General features: G+C 37.1%; 1 protein-coding gene and 3 long non-coding RNA genes across 4 annotated transcripts; 2 read left to right on the top strand and 2 right to left on the bottom strand.

Moving 5' to 3' along the window:
• Positions 1-4,414: 4,414 nt before the first annotated feature.
• LOC143847786 (uncharacterized) lies at positions 4,415-6,012 on the bottom strand. Its single transcript, XR_013235229.1, has 4 exons — positions 5,629-6,012; positions 5,323-5,512; positions 5,007-5,166; positions 4,415-4,524 (listed from the first exon to the last, which is right to left on the bottom strand). It is a non-coding gene; the product is annotated as an uncharacterized LOC143847786 (long non-coding RNA).
• A 279-nt stretch (positions 6,013-6,291) lies between these two features.
• On the bottom strand, positions 6,292-9,399 carry LOC143848970 (serine/arginine-rich splicing factor SC35-like). The gene is made up of 6 exons (XM_077358009.1): positions 9,324-9,399; positions 8,778-8,856; positions 8,396-8,479; positions 8,280-8,342; positions 6,726-6,800; positions 6,292-6,361 (listed from the first exon to the last, which is right to left on the bottom strand). Exons 1-6 carry the CDS (start codon positions 9,397-9,399, stop codon positions 6,292-6,294), a joined length of 447 nt encoding a protein of 148 aa, XP_077214124.1.
• A 1,255-nt stretch (positions 9,400-10,654) lies between these two features.
• LOC143848540 (uncharacterized) lies at positions 10,655-11,666 on the top strand. Its single transcript, XR_013235411.1, has 2 exons — positions 10,655-10,786; positions 11,254-11,666. It is a non-coding gene; the product is annotated as an uncharacterized LOC143848540 (long non-coding RNA).
• Positions 11,667-13,997: 2,331 nt separating this feature from the next.
• Positions 13,998-16,081, top strand: LOC143848871 (uncharacterized). The gene is made up of 2 exons (XR_013235494.1): positions 13,998-14,988; positions 15,672-16,081. It is a non-coding gene; the product is annotated as an uncharacterized LOC143848871 (long non-coding RNA).
• The last annotated feature ends 221 nt before the right edge of the window (positions 16,082-16,302 follow it).

Here is a 16,302-nt window from a genome sequence, read left to right as displayed (position 1 = left end):
GAAGAAGGTACAAGAAGACATCATGGTTATTACATAATAATCAATAAATTATTATTAAATCAAAATTTTTTCAAAATGTCACAAATTTCGTAATGAATACAAACGGTTTCCTTTTTATTCTCTAATTGGAGTTTTTATACCCTGTCTGCACATATATGCATGTATTTTAAAAATAATGGGGCCCTCATTATTTGATGATCCTAGCCATTCATAAGTTGGGCCCAATGTAAATAAGCTTTGCCTCTAAAATTATCTATATAGAATGATCCTAACCATTCGATCTATATTGGACGACATATTATAGAAACTTTTGAAGATTGGAGGGTTAGGATCATATGTGATTTTTATTAGTGTATTTGGAGTTTTCCAATGGTGACAAAAACTAACTTATTTTTAACTTTTTAATTGGAGTGAAATGAGATGGGTTTGAGGGAATGAGGAAGATGATAGAGCAAGGAGTGGTTTTGGAGAAATCCTAAAAAATCTGGAGGCGAATTTATCATCAACTATAAAATCCCTAAAAATCTAGATGATTGCGGGCTATGGTTTTGGAGAAAACCGAGTAGACCATTTTGAAATTAAAGCGGGCAAGGGAAAATTTTGGTAATTTTAAAAGCTTGGAAAAAATTTCTTGAGATTTTTCAGGGGATCAATTGCCCCCCCGGGTCCACCACTGTATGGGAGCATCGGATTAGTAAGTAGAGACAGTGAACAAGAATCAGATTGTGTGACAGATTTTATATGGTGTGTGGCCTTATATGTCATATGTAAGGTTTTTAGTAGACTTGCATAGTATTTTGGCTTTGTGAATACCAGATTGTAGAGAATGTTTGATTAGTAAAGAGTAGTCCGGACCGGCTCATAGACGGTCAGTGATCAATAAGGTTTGAGCTGGGAACACCTTGTCCACATGTGTTCACATTAGAAATGGTATAGCGTTTGATGAACAAGAGTCGATAATGGGCAGACTCTAGTGTTTCTCTTTACTTAATATAAATATGGGGTTGGTCTCTACTCTCACATATACAAAGTGTTATTTTCTTCCCATTAGAATACACATAAGGAAATGTGGAGAGAGTAGAAGACCACCATCAATTGTTCTTCATTTTGCAAACGCTTGAAAGACATACAAGGATCAAGCATTGTTAATTGCAAAAGCATTAAAGAGGTATTTATGTTTGATCCTTTTATCATGTTTCAGTTCATGAAAATCGCATGCTTATGGTTTGAATACGCAACTAGTTTTGCATCATGTGGTATCAGAGCCAAACGTGCTCAAATCATAGGCTGTGATAATTTCCTAGAATTTTCGTGATAAAAAATCAATGTTTTTCTTTAACTACTCGGATCTCGTTTTCTATATGTTACGGCTGTCTTGCAGTTTCACCAAAATTGATTACTAGATTGATGTTTCATCACTGATCTAGAGGGCGCGTGGAAGAAGGCAATGATCCAACTGTTTTTTATTATTATTCAAAAAAAGAATAGTAATAACACTCACTTTCCCAAAAGTCACGCTTCACAAAAGCTAACCTTCCCAAATTTTGATATAATATTCTTTAAAGCATCCAGGGAAAGAAGCCTTGTAAAGGTTTAATGGTCAAACTCTTTCTAATTATTTAAGTAGAAAGTATGCCTTTGCAATAAATGCCTTGAATTGAATAATCCAAACTCAAAAGGCTTTTTTGGAAAGAAGTCGTGCAAAAGATAACAAGCCAATTTCGTTCCTTCTATGTAATTAGAAATAATGCTTTTTACACTAAATGCCTTTTTTCAGTTAAATGAAACATGCCTTTTGCATTACATTTAAATAATACTAATCATTTCAGAGATGCTTGTTTAAAAATTTTAAAAGCTTTGTTATTTGGAAGGTTGACTTCCGTTTGCTTGCCGGTATTTTTTTTGGGATCTTGGGACTTTTGTGGAACAAAAAACTTCCTAGGAGATTGGTGGGGAAAAAAACTCCCTACAAGTATCCTGGTAAAATAAAAACCCCAATTTTGGTTGACCGGACTATGGTGGGAAAAAAAATCTCGGTAAAATAAAAATCGCTTTGTTATGTTGCTTGAAAAAAAAACTTCTTTTGGTTATTTTGGTTCCTCGGATTTCGTGCGGGATTTTTTTGGTTTCTGGGATTTTTTTTTCCAGCTTTGAGTTTCACGCGGTTATTTTGGTTTGTGGGATTCTTTTGGGCCCACTATATATCCAGCAACCAAACGTTGGTTTCCTACGGAAATCCCAAGAACCAAAAAATGGTGGACAACATTTATTTTGGTATTACCACTCAACCACGCACAAAAAATGTATTCAAATGTACATTGTTTTATGAGAAAACGGTTCCTACACATATGTGTAGAGAGTTCTCTACACACTAGCTTAAAATACAGTGGGGGCCCACATTGTTTGGGTGATCCAAGCCATCCATTTTAAAGGCCCTCACATAGATAGGGTGTCTACAAAAAATCAGATCCATAGGATCATCCCAACCCTACGATTTTTGGAGGTAAAATGGATGTCTTTAAACCTTCACAAATTAGTCCATTTTTTGCCTCCACAGTTCGAATGGTTAGGATGATCCTATGGATCTGATTTTTTGTGGACACCCTATCTATGTGAGGGCCTTAAAAATGAATGGTTTGGATCACCCAAATAATGTGGCCCCAACTGTATTTTAAGCTAGTGTGTAGATAACTTATCTACACATATGTGTAGGAACCGTTCTCTCTTGTTATATATATATATATATAAGCCTCCTTATTAAGGATTAAATAAATTGTTGTCTTTTAAAAGGATTGTTTGAGAGTCTATTAAGGATATAAGCACTTGGTGATAATAATTGGACGGACAAATATATAGCTTTTTCTTTTTGAAATATTGGGCATAATGTTTAGCGATCCAGACCTTTTTTATTTCATAAATTTGAATGATTGATCATTGCCCTTAGGCTGTCGATCAGGATGGTTTATAGAAAACTAAACGGTCATGTTTTTTCCAGAAATTAAGGATTGCGATTGCACCAAATATTAATACGGGTGCGTTTGGATTACCGACGGAATGGCAATTCCAATTCTAGTGTTTGGGTAAGCATTCGAGTTCATGATGGGAATCAGTCTTAATTCCGATTCTAGCATTCGGTACAGTCTCAAAATAGAATCAAATTTCTAAGTTTTGATTCAAAGTTTCTAAGTCACTGACATGAAATCAAAGTTTCATAGCTAATAGAAGAGCCCACACTCAAGTTATCAACAAGCCCATGAAACATTCACACAGACGAATTATTTTTATTCTACGAGTCACAAAAGCAGAATACACAAAAGCTGCGAAACTATTCAGAGAATGCATCCAAAATTTCAACAGATATTAAAGCCTTTTCTACATTAGTAGTAGTTTTTGCACTTGTCTCCATGACTAGGATCACAATTTCATCAGCAAATGCCTTATAGTTGTCTCATAAGAAACTTTTGAGATCTGAAAGGGTTTGTGCAGGGTTTTGGGTGGTACTCAGATATTACATTTAAGTGAGCTTTTAGCCCAAATGATCAAAGTCTTTGTTCTACAATCTGGAGGTGGGAGGTTCAATCCCAGCTTACTTACGAAAAAAAAGTTTTAAGAATACAGCATAGAGGAGTTTGGGACGAGAAAGGCCAGGGATCCGATGGCAGAGGTGGTGTCATTTTGACGCTTTATTTTCCGCTAGAAATTCTGTCCAGGGTTTCCGATTACATTCACTAATCACTCCCAAGCGAAATTCAGAATAGGATATCCATTCTTATTTCCGATTCCAGCAATCCAAACGCACCCATAAGGAAACGTGGAGAGAGTAGAAGACCGCCATCAATTATTATTCATTTTGCAGACGCTTAAAAGACATACAAGGATCAAGCATCGTTAATTGCAAAAGCATCAAAGAGGTAATTTATATTTGATCTTTTTATCATGTTTCAGTTCGTCAAAATCGCATGCTTATGGTTTGAACACGCAATTAGTTTTTCATCATTATAATCTAGTATTTTTCGAGAAGTACTCTACGGCCCCCTCACCATAGGATGATCCAAACCGTCCATTTGATAAATCGACCCCCTATGTGTCTTTCTCTCTCTAACCCAGAGGAGAGAGAAAGACAAATAGGGGATCGATTTAAGAGGAGAGAGAAAGACACATAGGGGGTTGATTTAAGATATTTGGGGGTCGATTTATCACTGCCCTATTCAGTTCCACTGTAAAACAAATAGGAAAAGTTTACCTAAATACCCAAGACTATACAAAAAAATCTCTTAATGAAGAAATATTCCCGATCCAATAGGGTACTTTATAGGGCACAAAAAGCATTTCTTAGAATTAGATACAAAAAGTATTAGGCTCACCTTCAAAGAATCAAAAGGCAAGAAAACCATAACAGGAACCCAGCAAATAGGGAAGAAACACACTATATACAGGCACCAAGTGAAATTTTACAATTTGGATAGGAATGTGAAGCTCAGTGTCTTATGCACGAATCTAAAGCATAGAACCTCCCTTGTCAGCCTAGCAAAAAAAAAAATGTTTACTCAGAAGAAAAAACAAAAGGGGCAAGAACCATGTTCCATCAACCCTTAAAACTACCGAGATAAAGTTGTCCTATGATAGAAAGTGAATGGCATATCCTTGCAATAACTCGGAACCATGTCATGCTCATGGAAACAACCAGTCAATGTCACAACCATGGTTTTAAAATTTTGCCGAAACACAGAAATTTCGGATTTCGCCGAAACCAAAATTTAAAAATTTAGGCTATAAATATATGATTTTCATCAAAACCGAAATGGTAACCTAAAGTCGTTTTTTTGCTGAGACTGAAACCAAAACCGAAATTCCAATCCTTGGCCACAGCATATATTCATTAGTCAAGCATTTGCAACAAAATATTGTTGAGGTTAGAGCAACATTGCAATAGGTGAAATATATAATGTTGTATAAAGAAAATGAAAGAATAAGGTCCAAGCAATCCACACGAAATAATGACATACCAATGGAGAGCATTGGAGCAGACCGCATTCCACTACAAAACCAGGCATCCCTTAACTGGCACCAAAATCAATACCAAACTCAACCCAGCTAGGAAAGACAGCAACAATCTGCCAAGGCCACAGGTATCCACTAGCCCTTTTCACCCTTTTTACTTCACGACTTTAGTCAGGACCCCGCATGTGATCACATTCCAGTACATGATGCAACAAGTCAAAATCCTATTAGCTCAGGCATGTATGACGACACTAAAAAGTTGAATGTAACCAAAGACCCAAACGGAAATAAGCAGCCATTCATTTGTTAGCCTTTCCCAACCTCGCAGATACATGGAAAGGTCAGCTCAGCAAACTAGGTTTCATCTTTTGCAATCAGCATCACTAGGTGTGAAAGGCATCAGCATCACTATGTGTGAAAGGCAGATCTGTTTAATTGGCAGCATCAGCTACAGGTGACCCCCACATATGTGTCCCCCTTCCAACCATCTTTTGGGCCATCACAGCTACAACTACTCCTTTCAGGGCCAGATTAAAAACCACCGAAAATGAGGGGAGCATAATCGGGGTAAAATTCAGAATCCCAGTGATATAAGTGCATTAGAAAATGGTAAAATCTGAACCTTACCAACAATGAGATCACAGTAGATATTTTAATATATTTTTGGTCCAGCAGTCAAGATCGTCTGTGGTATCTAGGTTGTGGGAACAGCATAGTGTAGTTTGTTACCAGCATCAAAACGAACATCTACTAGGAAGAACTAAGAGCATCAGCAACAACATCATCAGCAAGGACATTCTTTGCGATCATCTCGCCAATCAGCTACAATCACTCCCGAACAGATAACTATAAAATCCCATGATATCATCTATTGTGAGTCATAATCTAACCAAGTAAATAAAAAAACAGAAAGAAAAAGCTTTCACAAGTCAATCAAAGGATGCTATAAAGTATAAACATCATAATCCCTTCAGTTCACTCGGTATGTCATACACCTCCCCTACTGAATACTTCAACCTACAGAGAGACCATGAGCTACCAATCAGAACAACAAATTAAGTTCAACAAACAAAATTTTAACCATGAAAGTAGTCCAGGGAGACCATGACAAGATTTTGAAAAATCTGGGTAGATTTGGAGTTGATGTCTCAAGTACGGGAGAGGAAAGAAATTAAAAAATGGAGCCCTGTCTTAAGTGTACCCCTTACCCTTAGTTTTTTTGAAACCGTGCACCCCTTACCCATACTTTTTTTTTTTGAATGGTATCCCTTACCCTTACTAGTCATTAAATTAGGGTACTTCAGAAGTTTTACGCCAGGTATCAGAGGTTATATCCATATTGCAAGTCAAACTTGGGAGTCTGTCAAAACCCAGTGAGAAAGTAGAAACACAAATGGAACTACGAAGTTTGTCCTCTCCTATATGGCTATACATAACAGTCATGGCTCATGAATTTCATAAGGGCTCAAGAATTCTAAAAAATAAAAATGAAAGCAAACGGCATGGTGTAACCCTTAACTTTAAATAAATCAGGGTTCAAGAATTACATTTCATAGTTGCATATCCAAGCAGCATCAAGAATTACATTTCATAGTTGCATATCCAAGCAGCATAACTTTCTGCCACTAAAATGCTTCCCACAATCAGTAATTTTTTTTTCTTTTTTATTTTTGAAATGGCATTCCCACAATCAGTAATTAATTAAAGTTTTCCAGGGTCCTTACCTTGGCCGAGGGCTACGGCTTCTAGAACTGCCGCCTCTTGTCTTTGGAAATACTTCTATGATCCTTCCTTTCTGACTCAGAATTGAAAAACATAATAAACCCATTAAGTGATCACCTCAACTACCCCAACAAGTAATAGGAAAAAAGTATAAAGCACTTTAAAATCACAGAGACATAAATTAGTGCACGTAGAAACACTAGAGTAAGAGCAATATAAGAAGAATAACAAGCGCAAGCATAAACTTCAGTGAGAACTCGATCATCTATAATATATGATCTTGAGATGATTCCAACAGTGCACTGTCAAAAAATCCCTACAGTAATGGATAGTGGTCGATAAACCACACACCAAATACCGGTGCTACCGTGCTAGTTTATCCACCTGGTAATTTCTCAAAATAATAACTGTTTAAATTGGCTGATTCTGTATTTCAAACAATGAGAATAACTGGAAACATTTGAAATACAAAACAATACTACATTGTCAACGCATAGGACTTTAAGTCTGAAGATATATAGCAAAAAATGGAACCCTAAACTAAATTTCAAGTTTCATGGATAAAGAGTAAATGAAAATGGGCAGATGCAAATCTATGAGGCAGAAATGAGAACACAAGAAACATCCAACCAACCAAGTGGCAAAAAGTAGGGAGTTAATAAACAGGCAATAAAAGAAAGAATCAGAATTGCATAAACTGAAATGGGTAGCCCTCAATTTAGGTTGAACACAAGATATAAGTTTCGGTCAAGAAAGAACCAAAATTATAATATCATCTAATCAAGTTCGTTTTGTAATGGTAATTGAATCAAGTTCGTTACGATATTGAAATCTTAAAACTGAATTCTTTCAGGGGCCGTTTGGATACACGGATTTTAGAATCTTGAATTTCCTCAAAATCTTGGATGGGAGACAATCCGTTTTGCTTCTCTTTAGAATCTTGGATTTTAAGTAAGAAAACCAGGTTTTAAAAATCTCTCCCCCATCCTGAGATTTCTAAAACCTCGAAACATGGGATGATCTACTACTCTCTTGCTGAAGAAAAGAAGTGCGAGAAATCAGAAAACGAGTGCTGGTCTCCTTTTTCTCTCGTCTTCCATCTACAATTTTGAGGAAATCCAATATTCTAAAATCCGCTTATCCAAACAGCTCCTCAATGTCATCTAATCAAGTTCGTTTTTTTTTCTTTTGGAAGGTAATTTAATCAAGTTTGTTTCTATGTTAAAATCAGAAAACTGAAAATTCCCAACATTTCGATCTCTAACTTACATAGGTGCTGCATTGGGCCCATACTTATTCTCTAACTTGCATAGGGCAGTTCGTTACGATAATAAAATCTAAAAACTGAAAATTCTTTCAATATCATCAAATCAAGTTCGTCTTTAGTTTTTTGAATGGTAATCTAATCAAGTTCGTTACAATATTAAAATCTGAAAAATGAAAATTCTTTCAATATCATCTAATCAAGTTTGTATTTTCTAATGGTAACATAATCAAGTTTGTCACGATATTAAAATGAAAAGTGGAAATACCCAACATTTAGATATCTAACTTACATGCATTCTGCGTTGGGCCCGTACTTTGCAAATTGAACCATAATATCCCTACCATCAACATTTCTTCCTGCCATAACTTACATGCGATGGGTTTTTTAAATGAAAAAAGAAAAAACTTGCCATCGAGCTTGTCCACAGCCTTCTGTGCCTCATCCGCGTACTTATAACGAACAAATGCAAAACCTCGTGAATCTCCAGTCCTACATATAAAAAAAGGAGCAAAAGCTAAGGCCCTAGTGGATTGCAAGAAAAACATTTGCTGAGGAAATTTTTTTCTAAGAATTTGTTTTATTTCTACAATTTAGAGGGAAATGATGGATTTTAGGGCTTGCATTATAGATTAAAGGTCCTTGTAAATAAAAATTGAACGGCCGTGGTGCAAATTTCTTTTTTCATGGGTAATCAAACAGTGGAAAATCGTGAAATTTTGGAAAAACAAGCCCTAAAAGATGTTAATAACAAAATCCATGAGAGAGAGAGGAAGAGAAAAAAAAAAACCTTCGGTCCCTAGGGATGAATATATCAACGACTTTCCCATACTTATCGAAAAGAGGAAAGAGATCATCGGCTGTTGTTCCTGGCAAAGAAAAAGAAAACAGATTACAAATAAAAAAAAGGAAGGAAAAAGCGGGAAAAGGGTTAGGTCTGGGAAAGAGGGATTTTGATGGAGTGTAAAAACAGCAGCCTATAGCAGGCCACCACCTGTCCTTGGATGGGTAACCCCACGTCATCAACTTTCCCTCTATAAAAAGAGGTTCAAAGCTCAAACCAATGGGTAATAACCTTCCTCTCCACCCAAAACTCTAAAAACTAGCTCTGCACTCCTGCTCATACTGACTTGAGTGTCGAAGGGCTTGTCCGGAGTAACACCCGGGTCGGTCTTCTGACCTCGTTTGCCTTTGTGCAGGACTTAGCTCTCTAAGCAGGACTCAGTCCCCTCACTCCGCTTCACTCAGCTCCCTCACCTCGACTTCTCGGGTCCTACAGCTCGGCTCTTACGTCACTATCGTACCTGTTACCGATTTTCGGCCTAACAGATTTTACTGAAAGTAATGTTGAGAACGAGGAGAGAGAAGGTGTCTCTGATGTCTGGAGGGCCAGATCTTCCGAAGTGCGACATTTTTCTTCAAAGAAAGAGAGGGTTAGGGTTTCAACTTCAAGGGCGACAGAGCTTCAGGACAGAAGTTTCTAGTTAGCTCGACGAGCCCATTAAAGATATTTGGGGGAATTCTTAGCCACGATTAGACGGAACTTGCGCTATGTCCGCCGTACACGTGGCATTCATGTCATGGCAGGCAAGCTCAGTCACTATTAGCAGATTTTTTTTCCTTGAGAAACTAATTGCAGACCCGTGCGATGCACGGGGTGCTCAGTTTGGATGCAGAACTATTTTGGTTCTTGGGACTTTTGTGGAACAAAAAACTTCCTGGGAGATTGGGGGGTAAAAAAACTCCCTGGAAGTATCCCGGTAAAATAAAAATCCCACGTTTGGTTGACCAGATTATGGTGGGAAAAAAAAATCCCGCTTTGTTTGATTGCTTGAACTGTTGGGAAGAAAAAAGTTTTTCTTTTGGTTATTTTGGTCCTCGGATTTCGTGCGGGATTATTTTGGTTCCTAGGATTTTTTTTTAGCTTTGGGTTTCGTGCGGGGTTATTTTGGTTTGTGGGATTCTTTTTTGCCCACTATATAACTAGCAACCAAACGTGGGGTTCCTGCGGAAATTCCACAAAAGTCCCAAGAACCAAAAAAAATCTGGCATCCAAACGGGGAAAGAATGCTTTATAACTTATTTTTTTAAAGCTCTTAGGTAGTTCCAAAGGACCTTAATTTGTAGAGCTTACCACAGAAAGTATCAGAGAAATAGAGGAAAAAATAAAATTAAAGTTGCTCATTTTGATCAACTAATCAGTTGCTATATACATAAAAAAATGGGAAAAACATCAAAGAAAATAGAGTAATATTTATTTTTCAGAAAATATTTTTCCATGAAAATATTATTTTTCATAATTTTCATTGGGAAATGATATTTTCACCCCTGCTGCATTACTTGCACACCCCCTTATAACCTGATTTGGCGTGAAAACTGAAAAGTGGGCAACTTTATGTCGAATCACGTTATAAGGGGAGTGTGCAAGTAATGCAGGGGGTGAAAATATCATCACCCTTTTCTTTTCCCTAGATCCAAACACCGAGCACATATGCCACTGTACACTATGTCATGGCTGTTTTCCTTAATAAAAAAGATAATCTTTGCAAATCAATGTGGTAAACTTACCAATCAAAATAAAAAATCATAAATGCCATTGATGTTACGGATCGAAAAAAATTCAAAGTTACACCTACTTAGATTGGCCTACCAAAAGCAAACACTAAAAAGTCAGGGTACACTCAAAATTTGGGCACCTTTAAATTTCTTATAAATAAACACCTCTTCTCTCAGACCAGAAAGAGAAAAACATGGCCTTCACAAGACTTCCAATCTCTCTTCTTTTCCTCCTTATGCCTGGTATTCTCCCTTTTCTTTTCTTTTCTTTGTGTGCTAGATCCATACCTATTTTAAGAAGGGAATTTATATGATGCCCGACTGTCAAAGCAACACTAGCCCTTGATTTTTCATCTGGTCAAAACACTCGACCAAATGAAAAATCAAGGGCTAGGCGGTTGTGGCTAACCGCCTAGCCCTTGAGATTCTCAAGGTCGGGCATCATATAAAAACTCTTTTAAGAATGTATGCAAGAAAATTATATTTATAGCCCTTTTTTATGCATACTCCCCTCTTCGTCCTTTGAACTTCAATCACTGGTACAGATCAGCTGAAACAAGTGCCAAGCAGCCAAAAAAGTTTAAAGCAAAGGAATGGGTGTATCTATCTAAACAAAGAGTGCAAATATTAGGTTTGTATTAAGTAAAAGAAAGAAGTGATAGAACTGACCCTGTTTTCTTTCTTTTTTTGTTGTTTTGTGTTGATGGAAGGTGTGATTTTGGTTGGGGTGATGGAAGGGGGTGTGCAAGCAAAAGTTTGTCCCCTGGTTTGCTTGAATGTGGACTATATGACTTGCAAGTCTAGTGGTAATGAACATCTACCTGGGAAGTGCAACTGTTGCTTTGCTTCCCCTGGCTGTACCCTTTATATCAGGGGTGGTGGTGTAGTGAATTGTCCTTGAAAAAAAAAAGACTTCATGTCGCTCTGAAATGGAATAAATAAGCAGCTTTGGGTGCTGGTTCTGGATAAATATAATAAAGGTTGTGTTTGGTTAAGTATGATTGGCCTTTGTTAGCAAGGTAGATGGTAACTTGTAATAATCTTTTCTTTTATTTTTCAAGGCTTTATATGTTAAGCTCGTGCCTTAATTTCTATCCAATGAATATTTCTATGGCTTACCATATAGGTATGAAATACCCACATCTGGTTATCTCTGTACCGTCACTAATTAACATGACACTGGCCTTTGAATCGAAGCCAATTTTTCCGCCAAACAAATAATTTCCATAATTGTCTGAAACTTTTGTATTAAGGATAGAGATATTACAAGGTCTTCTTTATAGATAGTATGATCCACTTTGTAATTTAGACTTGCAGAAGCTATTTGATCACCTTTGCTCATAAACTTTATCACAGAACGTGGTGAACCATGTAAATCTCTTGTAACCCCAACATTTTCACAAAATAACATGACAGGCTACTCAAAAATATAGGATGTATCAGTAGTTTGTCTATCTAACCAAACAAAATTTGAGTAAGGGAATTGATGTTCAGACCGATAAATATAGGCACTTCGCACTATGTTAATTTGTCTTATTTGATCTAGTTTTACATCTGTATTTATCGAACAAATTGACATAAGTTTATGGCTGTCTAGACTCTGGACAGCCAAGACAACCATAGAGGAAACATTATAGTATAAACATTTATAGGACGTGAGCTGATATGGACACACCAAACTAACCTTAGAGGGATGGCTGCTGATATGGGCACACCCTATTCTTCACAAGGACACCGTTTCTTAGGGAGCTCATATACACACCACTGTGGAGACCTGCGTCGGCTTCTTTGCACTAGTTTTTAAGTATCCTGGCGCCACTTTTATTCCTTTTTTTTATCTGTAGTGGAACTTGATCCCTGATCTGAAGACCAGAAATCAGATTGCACTGCCTCTCCTCACATGAACAAAAGTAGGATGGGGAATCGAGTAGAGTCGCCACCTAGGATGAGGGACCTTATGACGACCCTGTAATCTAGCTTATGTTCCCAGAGAAAGGGTATGTTGCTTGACTACGAGGGTGGAAGGTGTTAGGCACCACCCTTGCCCAAAAATATTCCGGTCTCTATGCCGATGTTTGCCAATTTAGGTAAATTACAAAGGAAATGCAAACAAAAAGTGACCACATTTGGGTTCATCCTTTCATGTTCTCATTTTCCTTTCCTCTGAGCATAAAATAAAATTTCCAGATTTAACACAGCCGAAATTCCCAAAACCGGAGCCAAAATGGGATGAAAAACAAGAAAAGAAATCTTGTATTTGGGGACCGAATTCACCCCTAATTTGTGGGGATTTTGGTCGATGGGGACTGATCAAATCACTTCTATTTCATCTCCGAGAAGTAATAAAGAAGGGAAGAAGAGAAGAGGAGATTAGAAAAAACCTAATCCCCCGTTATAGAAATTCCTTAAAAATTGATGATAAAAAATATCCTCAATCTTCATTTAATTCCCTTAATTGGGATTACATCTTTTGAATCAAACTCATTCAATCAGGAGAATTTCTGTAAATTTTAACTAACCTAATCAACCTAATTATGTTAATTAGATTAATTAAGCTAATTGGACCAATTAAGATAACTTAATTCCTTATAACAAAATGAAAGTTATCCCTGCATATTGGATTCTATATTACTATTTTGTTAAAATTCTATTCTTTTGTTTTGAATTTTGCTACAATATTGTTTTGAAATTATTACTCTTGCAGTAGACAACAGCCCCTGAGCCCCCTCGGACTATTTCAATGAATAAGACAAAATCTGCTATGAGGTAGCTGTTCTCTCCTACAACAGTGAGTAAATGAATACGACAAAATCCGCTGCAAGGTTATTGTTCTCTCGGCAAAAGTGAGCCCCGCTGCCCCAGAATGGTTTATCTCAAAATTGCATAGCATATTCCATTATTCCTTGAACTATATTGGAAAACAACAGCCCTCTAAGCCCCTATCCGTTTCAGATTATGACAGCGGACAACATCATCGGTGGTCTCAATCTGAAACGACCAGGGCCTAATATGTATAGGGTTGCAACTCGGTCGGGCGGGTCGGATTTTCCAAAACCCTATCCAACCTGAGAAATTATCTCAGCTCGGAGTAGGTCTATTTTTTAATGAGAAACTTGACCGTACCTGATATAGTTTCTCGGGTAGGGTTTGGGTGGGTTTTTTATTTTTTATTTTTTTTTTAACATTGGATGTTGACTATTTTTTCATCAAGTGTATAAATTTAAAAAGGAAACTATTTTCTCACATCATAAACCTGATCACTTCAATGAAAACAATTATCTCAATATACAGGAAAATACTTTGTCAGGTTATTCAAGAGATAATTAAGAAGTCACTGTACACCTATATGAGTTGGGTCGGTTTTGTTTTTTTTTTCTTTAAATCCAACCCTAGCTTCCCAAGATTGGGTCTGGTTTTTAACCTAAAACCCAACCTAGACTAGTGATTTGTAAACCCGACCCAGGTTATTTTCTGGTCTGATCAAGTTGCAAGTTAATACTTTACCCGACCCAAGTTGCAACCTTGGCTCTAAATGCTTGCGGTCAAGGACCAGTTTGAATTAATGTCTATCACCATCATTGTCCCATATGTCACTTCCTTATACAGTCAAGGTTAAAACTTTTTCAGTGGAAATAATTATCCTTTCAAAAGAGAAACGGTTTCAGCACATGCGCTCCTACCTTGCTTGGTTTAGTATTTAATTAGCTTGTAAGTGCTTTTTGAAACCGTAATAACATTTTTGCAGCTCTTTAACTACTAAAAGACAAGCTAGGTGCGGGCATGTATCAAAACACGTTTGTGTTGAAATTATTTCCCAAAACAAAATCCTGAAGTGGTCAAATTTTTGGCAAACTCATTTTCTATGGATTTTTTAGCAAAATTGAAAATTTTCCTTGTTTTTCATTGTGCAAACATACTTGAACCTGGGATTTTGTTTTCCAGGGAATGTTTTTCCCACAGGAAGTATAATTTTACATATTTTTTTTCCCTATACTAGATCCAAGATTCCAAACTCCCCCTAAGATTTCATAAAGTTTTTGATTCTTTGGATGCCTCGATCTTGTGAATGAGATTTCTATTCGGCACCAAACCTAGTCTCATTGGGTCACCCTGTATTCCTGTAATGGTTGTTTTCGTTAATCAAAACGAGATCATCTTGCAAGCCGAAATTTAATCATTTACTAATCAATGGGGTAAACCTAGGAATCCAAATAAATAAATCATAAATGGCATTGATGTTACCCATAGAAAAAAAAATCAACGCTACACCTACTCAGATTGGCCTTCTCAAAAGAAAAAAATTCAGACTAAAAAAAGTCAGGGTACACTCCAAATTTGGGTGGCTTTATTTCTTAAAAATACCCAAAAACTTTTTTCAGACCAGGAAGAGAAAGACATGGCTTCCACAAGACTTCCAATCTCTCTTATTTTCCTTTTGGTGTCTGGTACTCTCCCTTTTCTGTTCTTTGTGTGCTAGAACCATACCTAGTTTAAGAATTTATGTTATGAAAATTATATTTATAGCTCTTTTTTTATGCATACAACTCTCTCCCTGTTTTGAACTTCTATAAAAATTATATGGGATTTGCTAGGGTCCATCGCAAAAGGCATTTCGCAGCTGGTATGTTGCATATCAGACCAGCCACCTCATGAATGAAGACAACAGCTTTTGTCTCTATTCACGAGGTGGGTGGTTCTGACATGCGACAGACCAGCTGTGAAATGCCTTTTTTGATGGACGCTACCAATTGGCGCGCGAAACGGATAAAATCCCCCCCTTTAACGGTTTCTGTGAGAATGGTTGAGGATAAATTCATCCACTTAAACGTCTTTCTTTGCTTTCAAAACCTACCGAATATAAAGTTAAGGGGGAGATTTTATCCGTCAGAACGGCGCCGGGGGGGGGGGGGGGGGGGGGGGAGGGGGGGGGGGGGTTGGGCGGGCGCTAAGCGAGGTTGAACTTCTATCACTGATTCAGACCACCTGCAGTGATAGAAGTTTATCAATGAAGGGGCGTATCTATCAAAGTAAAGGGTGTAAATATCATCTTTGTATAAAGTAATAGAAGGAAGTGACAGAACTGACCTTGTTTTCTTTATTTTTGTTTCTTGTTTTTTGTTGATGGAAGGTATGATTTTGGTTGGGGTGATGGAAGGTGGTGTGCAAGCAAAGGTTTGTCCCGAGTTTTGTTTGAATGTGGCCTATATGACTTGCAAATCTAGTGGTAATAAACATCTCCCTGGGAGGTGCAACTGCTGCTTTGCTTACCCTGGGTGTACCCTTCATCTCAAGAGTGGTGGTGTAGTGAATTGTCCTTTAAAAAAATGACATTATGTTGCTCTTAAATGGAATAAATAAACTGCTTTGGGTGCTGGTTCTGGTTAAATGTAATAAAGGTTGTCTTTGTTTAAGGATGCTTGGCCTCTGTTGCCAAAGTAGATGGTAACTTCTTGTAATTTGTTTTCTTTTCTTTTTTCTTCTTAACTTTTTTCATTTTATATTTATCAGTACATGTGGCAGGACCTTGGCCTTTGAATATTCGTCAATTTTCCTGCCAAACATATAATTCCAGTATTTGGCCGAAGTTTTTGTATTTTGTATTGGGATTAGGATAGAGATATTATATAAGGTCTTCCTTGTAGATAGTATGATGGGCTTTATAATTTTCACTTGTAGAACCCATTTGACTGGCAGTTTGTCTATCTCACCAAGCAAGATTAGAGAAAGGGAATTGATACTCACACCCATAAATTTATCAT

This window comes from Tasmannia lanceolata, unplaced genomic scaffold, assembly GCF_043159265.1.
Source record: "Tasmannia lanceolata isolate RefF3 unplaced genomic scaffold, GAP_Taslan_0.1 ptg000016l, whole genome shotgun sequence".
In the NCBI taxonomy this organism is placed as follows: domain Eukaryota; kingdom Viridiplantae; phylum Streptophyta; class Magnoliopsida; order Canellales; family Winteraceae; genus Tasmannia; species Tasmannia lanceolata.
This window is presented reverse-complemented; position numbering and strand designations above follow the sequence as displayed.

What these genes read in the sequence shown, in the direction of transcription:
- LOC143848970 (XM_077358009.1), bottom strand. Translation starts at nt 9,399, where the DNA reads ATGTCGCACTTCGGAAGATCTGGCCCTCCAGACATCAGAGACACCTTC. An exon ending in TTCATCCCTAGGGACCGAAG is followed by an intron (nt 8,480 to 8,777) that starts GTTTTTTTTTTT and finishes TTTTATATGTAG; the next exon opens with GACTGGAGATTCACGAGGTT. An exon ending in GGGCCCAACGCAGAATGCAT is followed by an intron (nt 6,801 to 8,279) that starts GTAAGTTAGATA and finishes TTCAATTCTGAG; the next exon opens with TCAGAAAGGAAGGATCATAG.